This window comes from Strongylocentrotus purpuratus, unplaced genomic scaffold (assembly GCF_000002235.5).
Source record: "Strongylocentrotus purpuratus isolate Spur 01 unplaced genomic scaffold, Spur_5.0 spur5_scaffold_16, whole genome shotgun sequence".
Classification (NCBI taxonomy): domain Eukaryota; kingdom Metazoa; phylum Echinodermata; class Echinoidea; order Camarodonta; family Strongylocentrotidae; genus Strongylocentrotus; species Strongylocentrotus purpuratus.
This window is the reverse complement of record NW_022145601.1, coordinates 31,387,664-31,411,683: the sequence shown is the minus strand read 5'-3', so window position 1 is coordinate 31,411,683 and position 24,020 is coordinate 31,387,664. Positions and strand designations below refer to the sequence as shown.

The following is a 24,020-nucleotide window of genomic DNA, read 5'->3' as shown; positions in this document are numbered from 1 at the left end:
GTCGATTTCGATGTCCGGTGCAGTTTTCTGAAGATTTTGACCACTGACCCCATTCGCTCCACGTACCTGTGATTGGGATTTATAATTTCACTTTTCGATAAAAAAAATTAACATTCTTGTCTTCTTTTTTTGTTGGGTGGAGGGGGGGGGGGGGGGGTGGGAGGGCGCTTGGGGAAGCTTAAAGGTAATACAAAGTTTTGGTATGGGGCCATGAATTTGGTTCAAATGAACATATTGGAAGCATATGCGATCCTACAATATACAGTGATCGTTGTCACAGTTGAAATTGAGTCTAAAGTTGTGAAATTGTAAATAATAAACTCTTTATGCTGTTAGCTCCCTCTCAAAGTCAATATATTAATTAAGCCATAAAACAACGTTTGGAAAGCCTTATGTCGTATGTCCTAGACCTATCCATCTATACCACCTAACCCACGCTTCTCTCTCTCTCTCTTTCTCTGTTACAAATTCCTTTATATAATTCTCTTATTATTATATTTTGGTGGCTTAATGCTTCATACCCGGCGCGAAGACATCGTGAAGAGTGCACTCATCAAAGTCGTACTCGCTACATGTTCTTTTCTCTTGGGAATCACCAAAGCAGTGGTTCTCATGGATTGCATTGGTTCCACCATGATCTGTAAGCGGGCATCGTCGAGAGCGGGTTTGATTCCCGACACCGCATTTGTTGTTGCATCGGGACCACGGTGACCACGCCGTCCAGGAAGCTGCAAGTGTGAGGATAAAATAGAGGCATACAGAAAGAGAAATATAGGGAGAGTGAGTGAGAGAGAGAGAGAGAGAGAGAGAGAGATTGGGGATGGCATAAAAATGAAAGTGCCCTTCCCATAAATGTATCTGATCAGAAATAAGGCAGCTTAAGGTAATCATCATGAATTACTTTAATAGGGTACTTGAAATAGCTTCTTTTTTTTTTACTGGGAATTGACAAGTTGACATTAATTTTACATGTTTCTATCAACATTTAAATCAAAAAAAGAAAGTAACATTTTAATATGGTAAATAGTATTGTCGTTGTTTAATGTAATCTAACTGACCAATTTGAGAAGTATCACGAGACTAATGTCTGTTTTATCACACAAGAATAGGGACAAAAGGGCGGGGGCAGACCAACCTATGCTAACTGGATGCATCTTCTCCCAACACACAATGGAATTTCCACACGTGACATTCTCTTTGGCGTCTCCTTCACACAGAAGGCCTTCGTCTCGTTTCATCCGGGTGATTATTGGTGTCGGCTTTGCCAAGGGATGACATAATCGATGTCGATTTCGATGTCCGACGCAGTTGTCTGAACATTCCGACCACTGACCCCATTCGCCCCACGCACCTGTGATTGAGATTAATAATTTCACTTTTTGATACAAAAAGTAACATTCTTGTCTTTGGGTGGGGGAGGGCGCTTGGAGGGGGTAAATCTTGCTTCAAATTCAAACAATCTCACCTGGTACGAAAAATCTTTCGAAGGAAAGTATAGAAGAGATGGATAGATATGAAAATTTCAAGAATTATTTCTTGATTGAGGTTAATACTATAGTTACCATAGTTGATATGGGACTGAGAGGTCGAAATTGCGCTTTCATGGCAATCCAGTCGAAGAAAGGCCCAAATGAAACCGATGACTGTGGTTTGTCCTAGACCTATCCATCTACCACCAATCCCTCTTCTCTTTCTCTCTCTCTCTCTCTCTCTCTCTCTCTCTCTCTCTCCCTGTTACAAATTCCTCTATATAATTTCCTAATTATTAGAATTTTGGTGGCTTAAAGGTACTATGTCCCATTTGCATGCCAAAAAAAATGAAAAGGTTAAATTCCAACGACATTTGAAAGACAATACTAATTTAGAACTTCCCTAAAAAAAAGGGGGGCTTGAAAGTGTCTTTCATTGGGAAAATAACGAGTATTAGTTGTCAATCCGACTTAAGAGCTATACAGCCGGTAAGTAATAGTCTGATTTTCAGACCATTGTACCGAATAGTCGTTTTAAAACGCAGTACGTTTTATGCTGCGCAAAGATTCAGTCAGTTTAATTTTGGCCATTACAAGAAGTGGGTTATTAATGTAGACAAATGCTCATCATGTACCCTTTACAGCTCATTTTATGTATGTTATTCCCAAAGAAGAAAACAGCCAGTCAGTCACTCAATAGTGTCTGACAGTGAAGTCTAGCAAGTAAACGGGTTTCCTTGCATAATTTGAATATTAGGACACTGCTAACGTTTAAATTTCACAGATAGGACATACATGACATATTCATAAATCCTGAAAAGTTCTACAGAATTGATGTTGGCTGCAAAAGGGACATAGTATCTTTAATGCTTCGTACCCGGCTCGAAGACATCATGAAGAGTGCACTCATCAAAGTCGTACTCGCTACATGTTCTTTTCTCTTGGGAATCACCATAGCAGGAGTGGTTCCCATGATCTGTTAGCTGGCATCGTCGAGAGCGGGTTTGATTCCCGACACCGCATCTGTTGTTGCATCGGGACCACGGTGACCACGCGGTCCAGGAAGCTGCAAGTTTAAGAATAAAATAGAGGCATACGGAAAGAAAATATCAGTGAGTGACACAGAGAGAGAGATAGGGGATGGCAGGAAAAGGAAAGAGCCCTTTCCATAAATGTTTTTGTTCTTGATCAGAGATAAGGCAGCATGAACAAATCATCTCACAAGCATTTTGTTTTGAGATTGAAAATATTGAGGAAGTAGGAATTAGGGTACATGCAATACCACATTTTTACTGGGAATTGACAAGTTGACATTCGTTTTTACATGTTTCTATCAACATTTGAATCACGGATGTACATTTCAGAAAAACCAAAGAAACTAACATTTCAATATGGTAAATAGTGCTGTCGTTGTTTAATGTAATCAAACTGACCAATTTTAAAAGTTTACACTAGACTAATGTCTGTTTATCACACAGGAATAGGGATAAAAGGGCGGGGGCAGACCAACCTATGATAACTGGATGCATCTTCTTCCAACAAATTGTGGAATTTCCACACGTGACATTCTCTTTGGCGTCTCCTTCACACAGAAGGCCTTCGTCTCGTTTCATCCGGGTGATTATCGGTGTCGGCTCTGCCAAGGGATGACATAATCGATTTCGATTTCGATGTCCGGTGCAGTTGTCTGAACATTCCGACCACTGACCCCATTCGCCCCACGCACCTGTGATTGAGATTTATAATTTCACTTTTTGATACAAAAAGTAACATTCTTGTCTTGTTGTTGTTGTTGTTGTTGTTTTGTTTTGTTTTTTGGGTGGGGGGGGGGGGGGGGGGGAGAGACGGCGTTTGGAGATGGTAAATCTTGCTTCAAATTCAAACAATCTCACCGGGGTACGAAAAATCTTTGAAGGAAAGTATACTAGAGATGAAAAGATATGAACAATTCAAGAATGATTTCTTGATTGAGCTTGATACTACAGTTACTCTAGTTAATATGGAACTGAGAGGTCGAAATTGCGATTTTTTGGCAATGTAGTCGAAAAAAGGCCAAAATTGAACCGATGACTGTCGTTTGTCCTAGACCTACCCATCTACCACCAACCCCTTATCTCTCCCTCTCTCTCTCTCTCTCTCTCTCTCTCTCTCACACCTGTTACAAATTCCTTTGTATAATTTCCTTATTATTATATTTTTGCTGGCTGAATTGTTCATACCCGGCGCGAAGACATCGTGAAGAGTGCACTCATCAAAGTCGTACTCGCTACATGTTCTTTTCTCTTGGGAATCACCATAACAGGAGTGGATTCCACTATGGGTTGCATTGGTTACACCATGATCTGTTAGCTGGCATCGTCGAGAGCGGGTTTGATTCCCGACACCGCATCTGTTGTTGCATCGGGACCAGGGTGACCACGACGTCCAGGGAGCTGCATTTGTAAGGATAAAAAAAAGAGGCATACGGATAGAAAAATATAGGGAGAGTGAGAGACAGTTGTCGTTTTTGAAATTAATAGCGTTTTCCATCGTCGTTGGGATGATTTTCGCCGAACAGAGACAGAGAGAGAGAGAGAGAGAGAGGAAGAAGAGAGAGAGAGAGAGAGAGAGAGAGAGATGGAGAGGTTAGGGATGGCAGAAAATTGAAAGTGCCCTCTCCAAAAATTTATTTGTACTTGATCAGAGATAAGACAGCATAAAGTAATTATCACACGAGCCTTTTGTTTAGAGATTGAAAATATTGAGGAAGTAGGAATTACTTTAATAGGGTACATGAAATAGCACATTTTTTATCGGGAATTACATGATTATATAAACATTTACGTCACGGATATACATTTCCGAAAAACCAAAGAAAGTAACATTTTGATTTTGTATATATAGTATTGTCGTTGCTTAATGTAATCAAACTGACCAATTTTAGAAGTTTACAATAGACTAATTTTTGTTTTATTACACGGAAATAGGGACAGAAGGGCGAGGGTAAACCAACCATTGGCATTGATAACTGGAGGCATCTTCGTCAAACAGACAGTAGAATATTCACAGGATACATTCTCTTTGGCGTCTCCTGCACACAGAAGGCCTTCGTCTCGTTTCATCCGGGTGATTATCGGTGTCGTTTCATTCAATGGATGACATGACCTCTGCCGGTCACGATATCCCTTGCAGACATCGGGGCACTTTGCCCAGGCGGACCACTCCGACCAAGTTCCTGTCATTTCAAGGCAAAATTTGGGTAGTGAATCAATAACAAATGAATGGTACTTTAGCTGAAATCCAGAAGGCAACATGATGGAAACCGTCTTAGAAAATGAGACGAAGGTGATAAATTGGTAAGTTTCTGAAAATCTTTTCACCATTAACATGGCTTGTGTTTACATGGGAGGAGGGGGGGGGGGGGGGGAGGGTTGACAATTTTCGCTCTCTAGATCTGCCGATGATAACGGACAAAACGAACCTCTACTATCATAATTTTAAAACTTTTATATTTTGTTGGTTATCCATATCTTAAAATTACATAGAAATAACCGGCACCCCATTTTGAAACATGGTCTTGGAGTAAGTAGTTTAAAGTTCTCACCGGGAACAAACATTTCATGCAGGGAGCATTCATCGAAGTCATATTCCTGACACATTTTCTTTTCCTCGGAGGAGCCGTTACAGAAGTGGTTGACAGGATGGATTGCATTGGTTTCCGTGGGGTTCGAACCGCATGGTCGAGACCGGGTCTGGTTACCGCCACCGCATCTATTATCACATCGAGACCAGAAGGACCATCCGGCCCAAGATACCTCTATTTGGTAAAAGAAGGCAAACATAGATATTTCAGAAAATAGGTAGGAGTCGGCCAAAATTAGCCAAACCATGACAATATCTTAGACCTGTACTCTTTCTGGTTGGAAATGAAAGGGAACCGTCAGAGAGCGAATACAAATAAACCACGAGCTTACAAATTATTGTTGCAATTGGAAGACTATTTTAAGTATATGCATCTGTAACATGTTAGCATGAAAAGAATCTCCATTGCTCAGACGCAAGATTTCAAAGAGAACCCTTCATTGCAACTACTTACTTCAATGTCTTTATATTTATCACTCTTGCTTTCACTTGACAACTTTTACTGTATAAACATGTATTTCGAGTGTTGACAGAAGGATAGAATTAGGATGGTTACAGCCTTTTACTGTTTCAAAAAAAGTATTGCTGTGATTCGGGGTATTAAGTACTAACTCTCTTGTAACTCACCCTGGCATTCCACCTGACACTCTGATATTTCTTCAGCTTTCCCTACGCATTGATCAGACGCGATGAGGAGTCCCTCGATATTGATGCTACACGTCCGTCTCCTTCCATGTACCCCATGACCACAGGTTACAGAGCATGTGCTCCATGCTGTCCACTCCGACCAGTTGTCAATGGAATCTACAAATATATCAAAAGCATGGTAAACAAAAAGAAAGGAGAAGATTCGAGTATGAACAAATATTAAAAATGTTGAGATATCAGCCATGACAACGCTAGCAAATTTGGAGGGAGAGGAGGAGGGGGGGGGGGGGGGAGAATGCTGAACTAAGTTTGCCAATAAATTCCAGAAACATTACAAACTAGCATAGAGAATAATATTTATACTTAGATACTTGCCGACAGAAGTTTCAGATGGGTGTGTTTGGTCGAAATGTATTTATCCTTAATAAGCATGTATAATTAAACAATTTCTTAAATCTTGATATAGGAATCAGATAGGACATGTCTAACCTGTATTCTCCAAGCGCCATTCGTCTGTTTTCTCACGCCGTGGACCAAAGAACGATGACAAGAGCTCCACGACATCTTCCAACTCAGAACCATTTGAATTCTTCACAATTGCCGTCAGTTGCGTAAATCTTTGGATTGTGCGCGTTAGGTCTGGTTCCGTTTTCAACTGGCTCATATTGCTAACTTGGTTTAAGAAATTGTCCAGATCATTGGTTTCTGGTGACATCGTCGTTGGCTCCGGTTCTACAGTCGGCGCAGGGTTCTGGAGTAGACTGACGATTCCGTGGAACGCTTTGGACATCATACGAATTCCTTCAGCCAATGAATAATACATCCGATGTAGGTCATAAGTGCCCTGTTGAGAGGTGCTGGGAGACTGGCCAATAAATTGTGGAAAAGAGTTATTCCATACGTTCAGATTTACCCTGACGAGTTTCTGCATTACACCAAGGAAGTCATCAACAAGGGCGCCTTTTCCTCTGTTATCCTCGGGTGGACGTTCTTCGTAGATGCTTTCATCAAAGTAATCGAAATCGTTGATTTGTTGCAACGCCATCACGTCACCGTCATCAAGCTCCGATGCGTTGAGTAAACGGGGAATCTTCAACAAGAACTCTAGTAGCACATGTTCCCGCTTCTTTCGCTCAAATTCCTCCGGATTGAACAAGCTGTCCAACTGTAGAAGGAGCCGTCTGTTGCCTTTTACAGTTCCTGGATAAAGTTTGTCCTCTGTTTGTTTCAGGCGGTGTATCATTTCATTGAAACTGTTCAGGGAGTCTGACTTTTGTAATGGCATGCTTAATTCTGTTATATTTTGAAAGAAACCCAAGATTTCTTCACGAGGAGAAGGATATGGTTGGGGTCGCTCCAATACTGCATCCAAACTAGACATGATTTCTAGGAGAGATCCAAGAGTGTTATTTAGCTCTTTAAGAGATATCTTTCTAATTGCTCTGAAGGCTTCCATCCACTGTAGAACACGATCATGCGTGAAGAGACTCTTGTTCTGAAGACCTTCAATCATATCCAAGAATATACCATCTGATAAATCTTCGTTCCGAACTTCTCCGAAAAGATGCTTGATGAATTCATTTAGATGTTTGCCTTGAGAGGCTGAAGATGCGTTCTCAAAGGAACCATAGATGCTTCTCCATGAGGAATCATCCCGGTGAATCCACTGTCCGTCGGATATGTTCTTCAAGATGTTGATTAGCTCGGTGCCTTGATCAACTGTTAGCAAGGCGGTGCCTTGACGCGACTGTTTTCCCAGCGTATCAAAAGTTCTGAGCACATCTTCGGTCGCAGATGCTGACGTATTGGTTATTAGTCGGAAGTAGTCGACCCATTTGGATTCAGATTGCTTAAGATAGCGAAAGTTTGATGCATTTTGCAAGAAGCTGACCAACGTGCTAACTTCAGGAGCGCGCGGTTCGCCCAAGTACTGTCGATCCTTCAGAAATCGCGTGAAGTCGGGTAGCTGAAAGCGATTTGGTACTTGGTGATTCATATCATCAAACATCTTCAAATTGGCTTCTTTATTTCCAATCCTCGATTCATTAGATGCCCCGAGTTTCTGAAGTAAATCCAAGACTGGTGGCATTTCTTCATGCTGAGGTAGGAGGAGAATGTCTTCTAGAATACTTGAAATGGTTCGATTATATCTCATGGACGCTCGATAAATCATGTCATTAAATGTACGGCGAAGTAGTAGTCGATTTTGACTCTCATTTTTGATGATTCTAACTTTGTCGACCAACCGAAGAAAAAGCATGTCATCTGCTTTTGAATTAAGAATCTTCTGATGAGATTGATTTCGAGAAGCCTTCCAGAGAAAGGACACCAGGCCTTCAATTGGGCCTCTTGGGAACACAGTTTCGTTGAACGTTCTGGTGATCAGTTTATACAAAGCTAGTGATTCATTGCGGGAAGCATTTTCACTGACTGGATAGATTGTCTCGAGGACATCTATCAAGTCATTCTTATTTTCAGAGTTAACAACGTCCTGGATGCTGTCGAGATATCGTGTGAAGTCTTGGAACACAGTTTCGTTGAACGTTCTGGTGATCAGTTTATACAAAGCTAGTGATTCATTGCGGGAAGCATTTTCACTGACTGGATAGATTGTCTCGAGGACATCTATCAAGTCATTCTTATTTTCAGAGTTAACAACGTCCTGGATGCTGTCGAGATATCGTGTGAAGTCTTGGAACACAGTTTCGTTGAACGTTCTGGTGATCAGTTTATACAAAGCTAGTGATTCATTGCGGGAAGCATTTTCACTGACTGGATAGATTGTCTCGAGGACATCTATCAAGTCATTCTTATTTTCAGAGTTAACAACGTCCTGGATGCTGTCGAGATATCGTGTGAAGTCTTGGAATGAAACGGGACTCGCTACATGGCGATTCATTGCATCATATATCTTCATATTTTCTTGTTCGTTTTCGATTTCTGTTTCATTCGTTACCAAAATTGTCTGGATGAAATCCAACACTGGGAACAATTTTTTCTTCTTATGTAGATGCAGAATATCTTCAATGAGTCTCGGCATCGTTTCATTATAACTCCAAGACACACTTGTCATCATGTCTTCAAAGAGTTGGTGTACCAGCTTCATTTGATGAGTATCATTCTTAACGGCGGCGAATCTGTCGACCAGCTTAAGGAATAACTTATCACTCATTTTATCACTAGATGCAGTGTCAATAACGGAGAGAAGTTCGCTTATTGTTTCCCGCGAGAAGCTATAAGGAACTTCAAGAAATTTGTTATGGATATCTTCATGCAAAGCTATAGTAACATTACGGGAAGTCTCATCGTCAACATGCGCCAATCCCTCGAAAAGTTCAAACATGTCCGAATTGTCTTGTTCCGTTATCTCGTTTGATGAAGGGACCAACAGAGGGGTGAACATTTGAAGAATTTCACTTGCGTTCTGTTTCAAAAGCCCTTGAATGCCTCTCATTTCATCGACAATATTACGTAACTTTTTAAATTTCTGATTTATATCTGTGGTCCAATCAATCCCTTCAATCACGTTAAGGAAATGTTCATCGATCTCAATTTCAGGATTAGCCAATAGCATCAAGGTAATATTCCCAAGGAGTTCCATGAAATTTGGCTCCGAAGGCTCCTCGAAATGTTCCTCTATTCGTTGATAAAGTAACTTTGACTCATCTTTTGTAATATTTTCCGAATGAATGGCGATATCTGTAAAAGCATTAAGCAATATTTCATTTTCGTTGATGAATTCGGGAGAGGTGAGATCAAAGATCGACGCCAACAACTGGATTGTATTTTCAAGATCGTTTCCATAGGCAGTGATGTTTTCCTGGAATGTATGCATATCTTGAAAGAGTTCTCCCGTGGATGTTTCATTCGGGAACTCCTGCACGTCTCCAAACAGGTCCAGGATATCTGACCCAGGTTTGTGTATGCTTTCCTTTAACGTGCTATATTGGCTAATAACGTCCACGATATCGCCTAAGTCTCCAAAGTATTGCTGGAATGCGACCATCTTGATTATGTCTTTCTGATAATTGTTCAAGAGTGCGCTGGTTTGATTTTGGTTTATGTCATTTCTCATTCCCTCATCTTGGAGTGTGGCTTCCAAACCGGCTGCAAACATTTCTGCAGAAGTTTTCTGACCTAGAAGTTTATCAAGATCATCTAGAATTGCCTTGTCTACTAATGGCGAGGATGATCTCTGCAGTAAGTCTACTAAGCCATTGTCCTCCAGATCCTGCAAGGACTCGAGTTTAGGCAACACTCCGGTCCCAATCCCGGTTAATGAAGTTAGCATATCTTCCATGTAATCTAGATATGATTTGGCTCCCTCTGTTTTAATCAAGATGCTGTGAATATCGTCAAGAGCGGTAGTCATCGGCAGCGGTATATTTTCTAGATAGCTACCCATTTCGTTCAATTTTGTGGGATCGTTTGAAACGTCGATGTCTGGCTGACTGAACATCTCCTGTAATGCATCAACAAAGGCAAGGAGCGGCGGATGTGGGACTTCTGGTCCAAACTGCTTCAGAAGTTCTTCGTAAATGGATGTCGTCGCTCTTGCATTTCCAAGAGGACGGGGTATTATACCTGAGAGGTTCTTCAAATCTAGAATGGGTCGATTGAATTCATCTGCATCCTTATACATGTCAGTATAATCTAGGAAATCAAGGAACGAAGCTGCGTTGCTTTGGGTAGCTGAGCCAAGGACATCATTGACTGATTCTAGGTAGGATCGTAATGCTGACTTACTATCTTTCATCCACTGTTTAATCGTTTCATGACGATCTAATTCAGCAACGACATCTATACTGGAAGGTTGGTAATTATCTGTCTCCTTCACATCATCTAGCAATGACATCAGCTGGTCATTCGCTCCAGTTCGAGATTGTCCAAAGATACCAGCAAAACTGCTCAGCATGTCATCCCCAAGATTCTTAGGTAGGTGGCCATGAAATGCTACGTCTTTCAATTTAGGAAGTACGGAGTTAGACCAGGGCCAAGAGGGTTGATACGGCTCATTGGCGAGGGTGTCGATAAAGCTTAAAATGTCACCTTTGTCCGTATTGCTAGTGTCAAATAACCTCAGTAGATCCTGTATGTCATTTGTCATGTTATCATACCGCAAGCCACTATCCCCAAATAGTGATAACCCCTTTGTGATTGATTTTAACTCCGTCAGCACATCTAGGGAGCGGTTGGCTGCCACTGCATCTCTCAGAGCCAGCATTAGTCGAAGATACTCTGTGATAGGTTTTTGGTGGTCTACCTGAGATGTAAACAGTTCCGTAATTTCTGCAACATTTTCATCTGTCAAGGTCGGTATGAAACGCTTGGTAATGTTGACAACCTTTTGCATCATCAATATATCATTGGGTTCATAGGAATCCTGAAAATGCTCCTTCACATCATCCAACAGTGACATCAGTTGGTCATTTGGTCCCGCTCGAGATTGTCCAAAGATGCCAGCAAAACTGCTCAACATGTCATCCCCAAGATTCTTAGGTAGGTGGCCATGAAATGCTACTTGTTTCAATTTAGGAAGTACAGAGTTAGACCAGGGCCAAGAGGGTCGATACGGCTCTTTGGCGAGGGTATTGATAAAGTTTAAAACGTCACCTTGGTCCGTATTCCTAGTGTCGAATATCTTCAGTAGATCCTTGATATCATGCTCCATATCCTCATACTTTAAGCTTCTATCCCCAAATGGTGGTAACCCCTTTGTCAGTGATTTCAATTCCGTCAGCATATCTAGGGAACGGTTGGCTGCCGCTGCATCTCTTAGAGCCAGCATTAGTCGAAGATACTCTGTGAAAGGTCCTTGGTGGTCTACCTGAGATGTAAACAGTTTCGTAATTTCTGCAACATTTTCATCTGTCAAGGTTGGTATGAATCGCTTGATAATGTTGACAACATTTTGCATCATCAATATATCGTTGGGTTCATAGGAATCCGGAAACTGCTGGGAAACGAGGAAATGCATCAGTGAACTTAACCGCTCATCTTCGCTCCCGCCAATAATGCTGAGAACGTCGGGAAGTGCATTGGGGTCATGTTCTTTAAAACTATCGGCATGTGCCTTCACAAGTTCGTTCAATTTTACAAAATCTTCATTAGAAAGAACATGTACATTGCTCTGCATATCTGAGAAGAATTTTAAGTATCTTTGATCTGGATGTTGGGGAGGTTTGAACCACATATCCATCATCATCCTTTGTACTTCTGAAGTATTGATGGCAGTAGACACATTGTCCAGCATGTCTGCGAAGTGCGAAAGTCGGTCAAATTCAACTGGATTCCAATCATCCTTTCCTAGCGCTAATATCAGAAAGTGCACCAGTGGCTCTGTGTCACCTTGTCCTAGATATTGCTGGTCATTTTCAATGTTGCCCAAGTCTTTTAAAAGATTTTCATATGAAATGGCATTACTTGAGGTGAGATTTTCCTTCCACAATGACGCAAATGTAGATAACGTTTGTAGCATACCCATATCACCAGATGAGGTATGGTATCCCCTGTGAATTGCATTCCGCAGGAAGTGAACTAACTTGATGATTTGAAGGAAATGGCGATTTGAATTGGAGTCAATTAAACCCCTTATTTCGTCGACGACCATGTCTTTCACAGGTCCATTCAGAAGTTCACTCAAAGGTATCATGCCTCTCAACTCATCCATATCAGCGATTGTGTCGTATCTGTCTCTTGGATTTAAAAACATGTTCAATAAAGAAGAGCTTTGGGGTTCTGGTTCATTGGCTGTCTTCTTCTGTGGAGGTTGAAGTAAGTCGAGCAGTTTTACTAAATGTAAGAATTCGTCTGACGCGTTCCCATTATCGAAGTGATTTGTCAGGTTTGCTAGCTGCTGCATTGAAATTACTTCATCTTCCGAGAACCCACCATCACCCAGAAGTTGTAGGAAGTCAGCGTATGAAATGTTTGCAGGAGACACATCCAAATCCCCTAAATATGGTGTCATCTGAAGGTGCTGAAGGTCCCTTAGAAACTGTGCCAATATAGGAAGCCTGCCTTTATATCGATGTCCCTCGCTGTCTTGAATGAGCTTGGTGAGGAACGGGAGATTCGTGATACCCCGGTCTAAGATTTCGTTACTCGGTAAGATATGCAGCATTGAATCCATGAAGCCCATTGCTATGTGAGGATTTGTACTTTCTTGGTATGAAGTACCCGATTGCAATGCTTCCAGGTCCAGTAAGAAACGTTTGAGAACTTCCACTGTAGAGACATTTGACTGGAGATTTGAAAACAGTTTGTTAAGAATTTCTAAATCTGGGTTTATTCCATTGGCTAATTCTTCATCTTTAATCCTCCCGAGGGAACCAATGATATCCGCAAGTCGATCTGACTTTTCAGGGAAGTCGTGCAAATGTTGAGGATGAAAGACTACCCTCAATAGTTCATCAAAATTTCCAATATTTTCCAGCCTCTGTGAAGCGGCTCCTGCAATTAGTTGAGCAAGACTTCCATCGAATTCATTCAACGCCATTTGTGATACATTGGTAAGACCTTCCCGACTGTCTATCAGTGAATCAAGAATATCGATAAAGTTAAGCTCGTCACCTTCTACGACAGACTGGTCAGAGTTCTCTTCGAAGATATGCTGTAACGTATTTAGAATATCCGATATCTTCCTACTATCCGGTGAAATTGTGTGGAGGTGCTTTGTGATCATAGTGAGATTCAGTAGCTCCTGGACATTGTCCTTGATGTGGTTGTTATCACCGAGTGACTGGAACAGGTGCACCAAAGGATGGAGCGAGATTTTCTGATCACCGTTATCCAGGGATTGAGTCCATAACTCAACTATCTGTTGCAGCACATGTAGGTCAGTGTTGTTTGTTACAGGAATATGATTAGTTAGATTTGCAAGATCTTGTATACTGCCGAGATCCCCATTTGGAAGACTTACTGGTAGCTGAAGAAAGTCAACCAATGTCATGTTTTGAAAAACGGGGTAGAAACCTTCCAAGTTGTCCTCTTGAAGGGATTTGAGTGCGTTCAAGACATGGTCAAGTGCCCTTATACTATTCCTCGAATATCTAGCACGCTCCATGATGTTGGCGAATATCGCAAGATCTTTGCTGCCGTTAAACTTGGTATTTGGCACTAAAAGCCTCACTACATCAAGGAAATCCATCCGAGGTGTATATTTTTCTTCTGATTTATACCTTTCACCTATTTGACTGAGTTCCTGGAAAAGGTCCTGTAATGTGAATACATCAGATGAATTACTTTGTAGTGACGTTATCAATCTAGCGAGCGAATGGAAGGCCTCCGGATCTATTTCCGGACTCTTGATAGCATCATTCCTTAGGAGAAAATCAATCAGAGCTGAATTCGGATCAGATAGTGGCTCGAAGCTTGGAATTTCGTCACCAACCCCATACATCAAAGCCATTAGGTCATCAAAACGGGCAAGGCTTCTATTATTTACAGAACTGCCTTCTTTCAATGACTGCAAGTTTTTAGACAGCTCCTGCATCATGTTGATATTTTTGCGGTGACTGGTGTGGTTCAGGCTATGTACGATATCCATCAAAGTCTGATAAACAGTCTTAGTCTGCTTTTTCTGTTGTGGAGACCAACCAAGTCCCTGGAGAAAGTCCTGTATTGTGAGTACATCAGATGAGTTCACTTGTAGGGACGTTATTAATGTAGCAAGCGAATGGATGGCTTGCAGATCTATTTCCGGATTCTCGCTAGCATCATTCCTTAGGAGAAAATCAATCAAAGCTGAATTCCGGTCAGATGGTGGTTCGAAGCTTGGAATTTCGTCACCTACTACATACATCAAAGCCATTAGGTCATCAAAACGGGCAAGGCTTCTATTATTTACAGAACTGCCTTCTTTCAATAACTGCAAGTTTTTAGACAGCTCCTGCATCATGTTGATATTTTTGCGGTGACTGGTGTGGTTCAGGCTATGTACGATATCCATCAAAGTCTGATAAATAGTTTTAGTCTGCTTTTTCTGTTGTGGAAACCAACCAAGTCCCTGGAGAAAGTCCTGTATTGTGAGTACATCAGATGAGTTCATTTGTAGGGACGTTATTAATGTAGCAAGCGAATGGATGGCTTGCAGATCTTTTTCCGGATTCTCGCTAGCATCATTCCTTAGGAGAAAATCAATCAAAGCTAAATTAGGGTCAGATGGTGGTCCGAAGCTTAGAATTTCGTCACCTACCACATCCATCAAAGCCATTAGGTCATCAAAACGGGCAAGGGTTCCATCATTTACAGAACTGTGTTCTTTTAATAACTGCAAGTTTTTAGACAGCTCCTGCATCATGTTGATATTTTTGCGGTGACTGGTGTAGTTCAGGCTATGTACGATATCCATCAAAGTTTGGTAAACAGTCTTATTCTGCTTTTCATGTTGTGAAAACCAACCGAGTTCCTGGAGAAGGTCCCGTAATGCGATTACATCAAATGAATTACTCTTTATTGACGTTATTAATTTAGCAAGCGAATGGAAAGCTGGTCGGTCTATTTCCGGATATTTGCTAGCATCATTTCGAAGGAGAAAATCAATAAAAGCTAAATTCGGGTCAGATGGTGGTCCAAAGCTTAGAATTTCGTCACCTACCACATCCATCAAAGCCATTAGGTCATCAAAACGGGCAAGGGTTCCATTATTAACAGAACTGCCTTCTTTCAATAACTGCAAGTTTTTAGACAGCTCCTGCATCATGTTGATATTTTTGCGGTGACTGGTGTGGTTCAGGCTATGTACGATATCCATCAAAGTTTGGTAAACAGTCTTATTCTGTTTTTCATGTTGTGGAAACCAACCAAGTCCCTGGAGAAAGTCCTGTATTGTGAGTACATCAGATGAGTTCATTTGTAGGGACGTTATTAATGTAGCAAGCGAATGGATGGCTTGCAGATCTATTTCCGGATTCTCGCTAGCATCATTCCTTAGGAGAAAATCAATCAAAGCTGAATTCGGGTCAGATGGTGGTTCGAAGCTTGGAATTTCGTCACCTACCACATCCATCAAAGCCATTAGGTCATCAAAACGGGCAAGGGTTCCATTATTAACAGAACTGCCTTCTTTCAATAACTGCAAGTTTTTAGACAGCTCCTGCATCATGTTGATATTTTTGCGGTGACTGGTGTGGTTCAGGCTATGTACGATATCCATCAAAGTTTGGTAAACAGTCTTATTCTGCTTTTCATGTTGTGGAAACCAACCAAGTCCCTGGAGAAAGTCCTGTATTGTGAGTACATCAGATGAGTTCATTTGTAGGGACGTTATTAATGTAGCAAGCGAATGGATGGCTTGCAGATCTATTTCCGGATTCTCGCTAGCATCATTCCTCAGGAGAAAATCAATCAAAGCTGAATTCGGGTCAGATGGTGGTTCGAAGCTTGGAATTTCGTCACCTTCCACATACATCAAAGCCACTAGGTCATCAAAACGGGCAAGGCTTCTATTATTCACAGAACTGCCTTCTTTCAATAACTGCAAGTTTTTAGACAGCTCCTGCATCATGTTGATATTTTTGCGGTGACTGGTGTAGTTCAGGCTATGTACGATATCCATCAAAGTTTGGTAAACAGTCTTATTCTGCTTTTCATGTTGTGAAAACCAACCGAGTTCCTGGAGAAGGTCCCGTAATGCGATTACATCAAATGAATTCCCTTTTATGGACGTTATTAATTTAGCAAGCGAATGGAAGGCTGGTCGGTCTATTTCCGGATATTTGCTAGCATCATTTCGTAGGAGAAAATCAATAAAAGCTGAATTCGGGTCAGATGGTGGTCCGAAGCTTAGAATTTCGTCACCTACCACATCCATCAAAGCCATTAGGTCATCAAAACGGGCAAGGGTTCCATTATTAACAGAACTGCGTTCTTTCAATAACTGCAAGTTTTTAGACAGCTCCTGCATCATGTTGATATTTTTGCGGTGACTGGTGTGGTTCAGGCTTTGTACGATATCCATCAAAGTTTGGTAAACAGTCTTATTCTGCTTTTCATGTTGTGGAAACCCACCGAGTTTCTGGAGATGGTCCTGTAACGCGAGTACATCAAATGAATTCCCTTTTATGGACGTTATTAATCTAGCAAGCGAATGGAAGGCTGGCCGGTCTATTTCCGGATTCTTTCTAGTATCATTTCGTAGAAGAAAATCAATCAAAGCTAAATTCGGGTCAGATGGTGGCTCGAAGCTTGGAATCTCGTCACCTACTACATACATCAAAGCCATTAGGTATTTAGACAGCGCCTGCTTCATATTGACATCTTTATCGTGACTGATGTGGTTCAGGCTTTGTACGATATCCATCAAAGTTTGATAAAAAGTCTTATTCTGCGTTCCATGTTGTGGAAACCAAATCGATTTCAGAAGATTTCTCAAAGTAGTATTGTTAGTCAAACCCTCTCTGCTGATGAAACGGACCATCACATTTGCCAACATCTGAGCAGAATTAACGTCACTTCTCGAAAAACTTTGTTCTCGAAGATGTTTGAGGAAGTCAAGGATATCGTACTCTTCTGTTACCGGTTGAACATAGTTCATTTTCCTTAAAAGGTAATAAAGAAAATCCTCATTCCTACGGTCTCCAAACCAGTTGTCGCTCATGTGAGTGGCAAGTTCGAGGAGACGGTTGTTGTTCTTTGAAGAAGAAATATTCGGTGCAATGCGAAGTATCGCATCAAGGAAACTTAACAGACGGTGCTTGGTTTCATTTCGATATTTCTCAGAGAAATCACCCGATAAATTTTCCTGCGAAAATGGAACTTCTCTTTTGCTCTCTTTTGATCCATGTAATCTTTTTTTCAACTCCTGTGGTGCAAATTTGTTTATTGCCAGTAACATCTTTCCTATGTAGTTCATATTTTGATAGGGTTCCAGGACTGAAGTCAACCGATGAAATCTGCTCAACCCGCGTAGGTTTTGCAGTGGTTCGTCTTTGCGTCTCAATGCTTGCATCATATCGAACAGAGTGGCCGATGCTAATTTCGAAATCACATGGTTTATTTTCTGTTTAACTTCTGTGCTCAAGTCCCAGAAATGGTTGAGAAATGCAAAATTGCCTTTCTTGTTAGGTTGAGAAGGTACTTGACGCCGTTTTACTGAATGCAAGGTTATATTCTGATCTGTATCGGTCTCATTAGCTGGCGTCCCAGAAATAGTTTGGTTGTACTGACCCAGTGATGAATTAAACAAATGAAGTTGACGCATCCACGCATCAAAATCTTGATGACCATGAGTACTGTTCTTCGTTGTGACAAGGCTTCTCAATAATGCTTGGAAACGGCTCAAATGTAAGCTATAGTTCTTACCATCTCGGAGTACTACCTTCATGAATGAAACCAATTCATTATCACCAATTTGCGTGATGATCTTTTGGTATGATTCCAACAGTCTATCCACAAATGTTTGAAGATCGTGAGTTTTGTACTGATGTCGCAGAGGCTCAATGAGATTACGTAGACGCTGACGATACCGCGACACGTCAATAGGAGAATGAAAACCAGTCAAATCTCGTAAGAATCGCTCTGTGTACAACATGTCAAATGTTTCTATCGCAGTGCGCAAGACGTTATGATGTTTAAGATTGTCAATAGATGATGCCAGGTCCCGCAACTGCTCCGCATATGGAAGAAGATCTAAGGAAACGCCTCCTTGCAGATTCTTCAGAACTCTCTTAAGGGTAACTATGTTCTGAAGTTCACTTAGTTGGTGAAGGGAGCCAAAGATGTGATCCTCCATGCCCGAAGTCCATCCGATAGAAGCCGTCGTTTCTATAGCTCTAAGATGTTGAAGGTGGTCAATAGATGATGCCAGGTCCCGCAAATGCTCTGCAAATGGAAAAATATCCAAGGAAACACCTCCTTGCAGTTTCTTCAGAAATCTCTTAAAGATAACCATGTTCTCGAGTTCACTAAGTTGGTGAAGGGAGCCAAATATATCATTCTCCATGCTCGAAGTCCATCGTCTTGAAGTCATCGTTTCTATAGCTTTGCCAATGCCGTCTAAGACAGGAATATTGAGGTAACTGAACTTGCTAGTATTGACAATTTGAAACATGTCCAGAACATCCGGCATGCCATTGTCTTCGCGTTTAACCCTCCTCGGCAGTTCTGGTACATCTGAATTGTTGAACAGAGGTTCTGGTGGATCCGGACTTAAACCATTCTTTTCAAGGGCTACTACAGAACCATTTTGTGATTTTGATTGCTTCTGATTCCCGATTGTATTTGAAACTATGTCTATTGATTGGAATGAGATAGGAACACTGTTACGATCACTTTGAGGATCAGTTTTTGAAGCCGTCTGGACATCGAGTGGATCATCTGCTGCCTGATTCGGCAACGGAGAGTTGTTGGTGTGGCTGTTTTCTATGACCGATACTGTAGGTTTGCCTGATTCGCCTGAAAGACCATTCCTGATATCCTGGAATATTTAAATGAACAAATTAGCATTACACAACGATGTGTGTGTGTGTGTGTATTGGGTGGGGTGGCGTCTAAAGCTAAACCGTTGTTAAACCCTATGCAAAAGCCCCAGGTTAAGTTATATTCCTTTAGTAATTAAAAAAAAAAAATTGATTCAAATGTTTGTCTTTACTCTTGTTACGTCCAAAATAAAACTATCGCGTAAATGAAGTAGAATCCATTTTTCATTCATAGAAGAGAATCCTTGAAACTTGCGCGAAATTCAGGCCTGAATCAATGCATTTAAAAAAAATTGATTTGATTTATAATGTTTTCCAACTAATGTATTATTTTCAGTTCATCATTAGTCAAAGAAGGTACAAATATATTTACCAACAAACCCCTCAGTCTATCAAAGAAAGAATGCAATGGTTGATGTTCATCGGTGACAGGAGCGGTGGTGTTCGTGTCAGCTGTACGATCAGGCAAGATTTTCTGTACGAAGTTGTTCCAGCGACCAGAGAGAAGGCGTCTAATCCCCTCTCCAATTCTCTCAAAATGGCTGGCAAAATCAGTATCTATGCCTCTTTGTAGAACTCCTTTAATCTGCTGTCCCTTCTGTAGAAGAAGCTGACCCACTCGGTAAAACATACTGCCGTTGACCTCGATATCCTGGATAATACGAGGTCGACAAAAATAAATCAAATACAAATTCAGACATCTGTAGGCCTACTCAAAGCTATATAGCAGGCAGGATTTGAGTATATTTATGAAAGTTGAATATCAAAAAAGAGTTTTTGGACAAGAGCATTTCAGGCTAGAATACAGTTTAAACAAAACAATGCCATCCTATCCATCAATTTAGAAATACTTATATCAAATAGGCCAATGCTTTAGAAATCTTCATATGAATGGTGGTAAAATGTAATTTCGTTTTCAATAAACGTAATTTGATTTTAATAAAATTATGTTTAATATATTTCGCCAAATATAATAAATGAACACATACCACGACAGGGGCTATGACTAGCGATTCCACATCACGTTTCACGCGATGCCGCTGCAAAGGGGATTGTTGACCATTAAGGTTTGGTGCTCCCACGTCTCCTGACAAATGATTTCTCGATTCTGGGCGATTCTGCAGGAGTCCCAACTGCTCTTGTAGCCTGTCAGGTCTTTCCATTTTTGTGGTACTGGGTGCCGTCTCCTCTGACGCCTTCCTACCAGGTTCACTCGTACTTTGCAAGTTGTTTATTTGAGGAGCTAGTAACATCCTGATATTCTCCATAGCTTCCCTCTCTTTCATAGACGGCCTGTGTTTTGTGTAAGCAGTGAACAAATGCGACAGTATGTCTATTCCAGTCATAAACTCGTCATAACGCACTGCAGTATTTCTGTCCCTTGATTTCAATCTCTTTGATGTTTGTTGAAGTTTACTCTGCTCCGCAGCCATCTGTAAACACCGAGCCACGTTCTCGTCCTCCTGGTCAATGGACTGTAGTTGACCGTCATCGTTCAGGAGCCGCTGGATAATGCCAGTTTCGCACGCGGGAACACAGACGCGGGAAGCGACCTCGATTACTGTCTTTGAACAACCTTGATGCGCTTGATGATCTGTTTGATTACGATGAGGATTGTCTGGATGGCCGCAGGTCTTGAAGCGGTATGACATTGATTGGCCTTGATCTGCTAGGCATGGTGTCCATACCGACCACTCTGGTGCTTTTTCCTGCGGAACCGTCTGTACTGCTGGAAATCGGAATTCATTATTTTAGAAAGTTAATGAAAACAGGTTTCTTGTTAATTGCTCTGTAAAGATGAAGCGATTTTGGTAAAAAAAAGAGGCAATTTTGTCAGAAATAGGAGGGACAACTGAATATTTTTAAAGCTAGATGGTTCACGATTACTGTTAATAGTAATTGGAGTGTAAAAACACTCTCACGGAGCGGGCAGGGGGGGGGGGGGGTAAATGGATTCCCGCGGGAAAAACTATTTCTAGGGATATCCAGAAAAACACACATTTCCCCCTCTACATTCCTTTTTCTCCTACAAATTTGGAATGGGCCATGCCCCTGGGAAGTTTGATGACTGGAAAAATCTTCACCCTTTCTCCTATCCTTTGACTAATCCCTCCCCACTTATTATGTGCGGCTGCTACAGCCATATATAGCCCATATAGCCCCTTCTTCTCAGAATCTAAACACATACTTTACTACTGGCTATCATATCAATCACGTGTCTGGACATGCGTCGGTTATCCGGACAGTTGGTTTAAAACATTAATTTGAAGAAGTTTACATGCATTATTTCATTAATCTAATACAACTTATGTTGGCCAATATTAAACGACACATGTTTATTATGATGGTGTATGGTATTTGATGCACACTTCCCCTAAAATTCAACTGCAAAGAGACGGCTCTGTTTTAATATCCAGACACGCAGCCCCCGGCATCCCGCCTTCCACACCGTTTCTAGGCCCATAATTTCCTACCGACACATTAATGATACATTTTCCTCAATCTCTCCCCAAAGTAGGCTGACATTACACTAAAGTTTTAACACATTTCATATAAAAAATATGAACAACCAAAATGTTTTATAAGTTAAACCAGTCACCACTATCCGGACAGTTGATTAAAATCGGTGATTTGAAGAAGTTTACATGCAATATTTTATAAATTATCTTCTATATTATTACTATTAGGCAATATTATGAACGGGACAGATATTTATGATGAACAGATTAGAATCTAGTGCAATTGATGCATATTTTTAAGGGTTAGGTGATCTGAAGCCCAAAGTGACGTCTTTATTTTTGTTGAGCGTCCGACATACGACCTCCCATCATAAGACTTAATATAAATGTTAAACAATTTACCCCCATCGCAGTAGATCTAGATCTTTTTTTCTTTCTTAACCCCGGTAACTAAGAATATCTGAAGCACTCACAGCTCTTGGATGACACCAAACAGACGAAGAGGATCCACCATAGCAACCTAGTCATTGTCAGATTCATCGCCTGATATCAATTATCATCCACACTTTAAACAATCATAACCAGCCGATGAGTAGGCACCCATTTCGTTGATCATCTCAACAAAAATCAATAACTTTAAGCAGCAGGTTATTTACAGAAATCAATGAATTTATTAACAAAGAAGTAGAAGTCTATCCGGTCTAACCTATTTTCGGAGGGAAATCACGCGTTTTGTTAGTTCACGTCACATCTCCTAAAGGGAAGCGCGCATGAAGTTTTGAGGCGCGCACTATATATTTTGCGCGCGCGCTGATATGATTTTCCGTTGTGTTGAAGATAAAAAGGCGAGCTTTTTCTTGGTTCTTGGTTGGCATGGTTGGTTGGTCCTCCAAAATACTCGTCTGAGTTTTAACTGGAGGTGCGGGTAGGGTGTATTAATTTGTTGATGGGGACTATAATTCCCGTAAATTTATCTAATTATCTTTTATTATCCCAAAAGAAAATCTTATTTATTCATTTTCATGAGTTTACACAAAGGCACATTTCGGGTTAGGTGATGCAGCAGAATAGACTTTGTAATTTCGATCATTACGTCACAATGACTTGAAAAGGGTTTTGACAACTGTACACTTTTCATGTTTTTTTAAGCGCTAAGTATGCGCGTATGCGCCAGTGACGTAATGCGTTGCTATGATGTTTAACCACAGACAGGTATTATTATTCTGTGCAAGAAACGGAGACCGCCAAATCCTATCTTTGAACAAAATGGTTTATCTACAAAATCATGAGAACGAAATTCCGAATCATTGTTGTGTTATTTATTTTTAGCATGGGAATAACTCTGGAAGAAGGAGGTGTCGTCAACAAGAAGGTGAACGGTAAGTGAAGTCTAGTTAAATACATGGCCCTAACTTAAACTTTAAAGGAATCCGCAGACTTAGTATTTTTCATAAGATGCAACGTGTTTCCGGTATAATGGGCAGACCAAAGATCGCAGAGATTTTTGAAAATATTTGGAAATGCGATATTCGATCCATGATTTCTCATGTTCTACACACATTTATTTGGTTTAATTATTACCAAATGGACGGCAAAGTTTGTTACTACAAATACGATCTAGTCTAGATCTAGTGCAACTAGAAAATTTATCGTTGAAGAATTCCTAAGTCAAAGATTATTATTTATTATTCGCGATCTCAAATTCGATTTCGGATCGTTGTGAGTGCCCTGACTAAATCAATTTAGATCATTTTTGGAATATGCCTAGGCCATTATGGTTTATTCCTCAGCACTACATCCTGATTTATGGATCCTGCTGAGTATCGCGTAGAATTTGAAGTATAACGTGGCGTCACAATAAATTTTGAAAGATTCACGGAACATCGGAATTTGGATACCGTTTGAAATTATCCGTCCGGATGGACATCCTGTCTGGATACACAACGTGTGGATAAACCAGTAGTATCGTCGTCGATTTGGATCTAAAAGTAAAAGTATGGGAGGGGGCAGCGTCGTTCTTTACTCCATAGACTCTAGATAAACAGCGAATTAACAACGCCATTTGTTTTAGGGTGAGGGTGGTCGGGGGGAGCACCATCTTATTTCAAGTTCCCTTTAACCCCACTTCTTTATCTTTCTCCTCATTTTGTTTCCGTCTTCTTTTTTGTTTTTTATTCTTTCGGTATTCTGTAGAATATATAGGCCCACAAAGAAATTCTGTTCGTGGCCGGAAGGGCGTTACCTCTTTCTCTGTGTTAGAGAAGACATGAGTTAACGCTCCTCTATCTCTCAACAGATGTAAAAATCATTCTTTTCATTCATTATATTTACATGTATATCTTGTGGTTAAATCTATAGATCCATACATAGGACGTTGCTTATCCCAGCACAAGACTTGCCATCAC

The 24,020-nt window shown here is 40.9% G+C and overlaps 1 protein-coding gene across 1 annotated transcript; it reads right to left on the bottom strand.

The window, feature by feature from the left end:
* Positions 1-4,063: 4,063 nt before the first annotated feature.
* Positions 4,064-22,143, bottom strand: LOC105446389. Its single transcript, XM_030987524.1, has 8 exons — positions 22,089-22,143; positions 20,146-20,885; positions 19,530-19,808; positions 18,058-19,155; positions 6,228-13,941; positions 5,718-5,894; positions 5,053-5,265; positions 4,064-4,683 (listed from the first exon to the last, which is right to left on the bottom strand). Exons 1-8 carry the CDS (start codon positions 22,141-22,143, stop codon positions 4,397-4,399), a joined length of 10,563 nt encoding a protein of 3,520 aa, XP_030843384.1. The 3' UTR covers positions 4,064-4,396.
* Between the last annotated feature and the right edge of the window lie 1,877 nt (positions 22,144-24,020).

What these genes read in the sequence shown, in the direction of transcription:
- LOC105446389 (XM_030987524.1), bottom strand. Translation starts at nt 22,143, where the DNA reads ATGACTAGGTTGCTATGGTGGATCCTCTTCGTCTGTTTGGTGTCATCC. An exon ending in TAGTCATAGCCCCTGTCGTG is followed by an intron (nt 19,809 to 20,145) that starts GTATGTGTTCAT and finishes CGTATTATCCAG; the next exon opens with GATATCGAGGTCAACGGCAG. An exon ending in GCATGAAATGTTTGTTCCCG is followed by an intron (nt 4,684 to 5,052) that starts GTGAGAACTTTA and finishes TTGAAATGACAG; the next exon opens with GAACTTGGTCGGAGTGGTCC.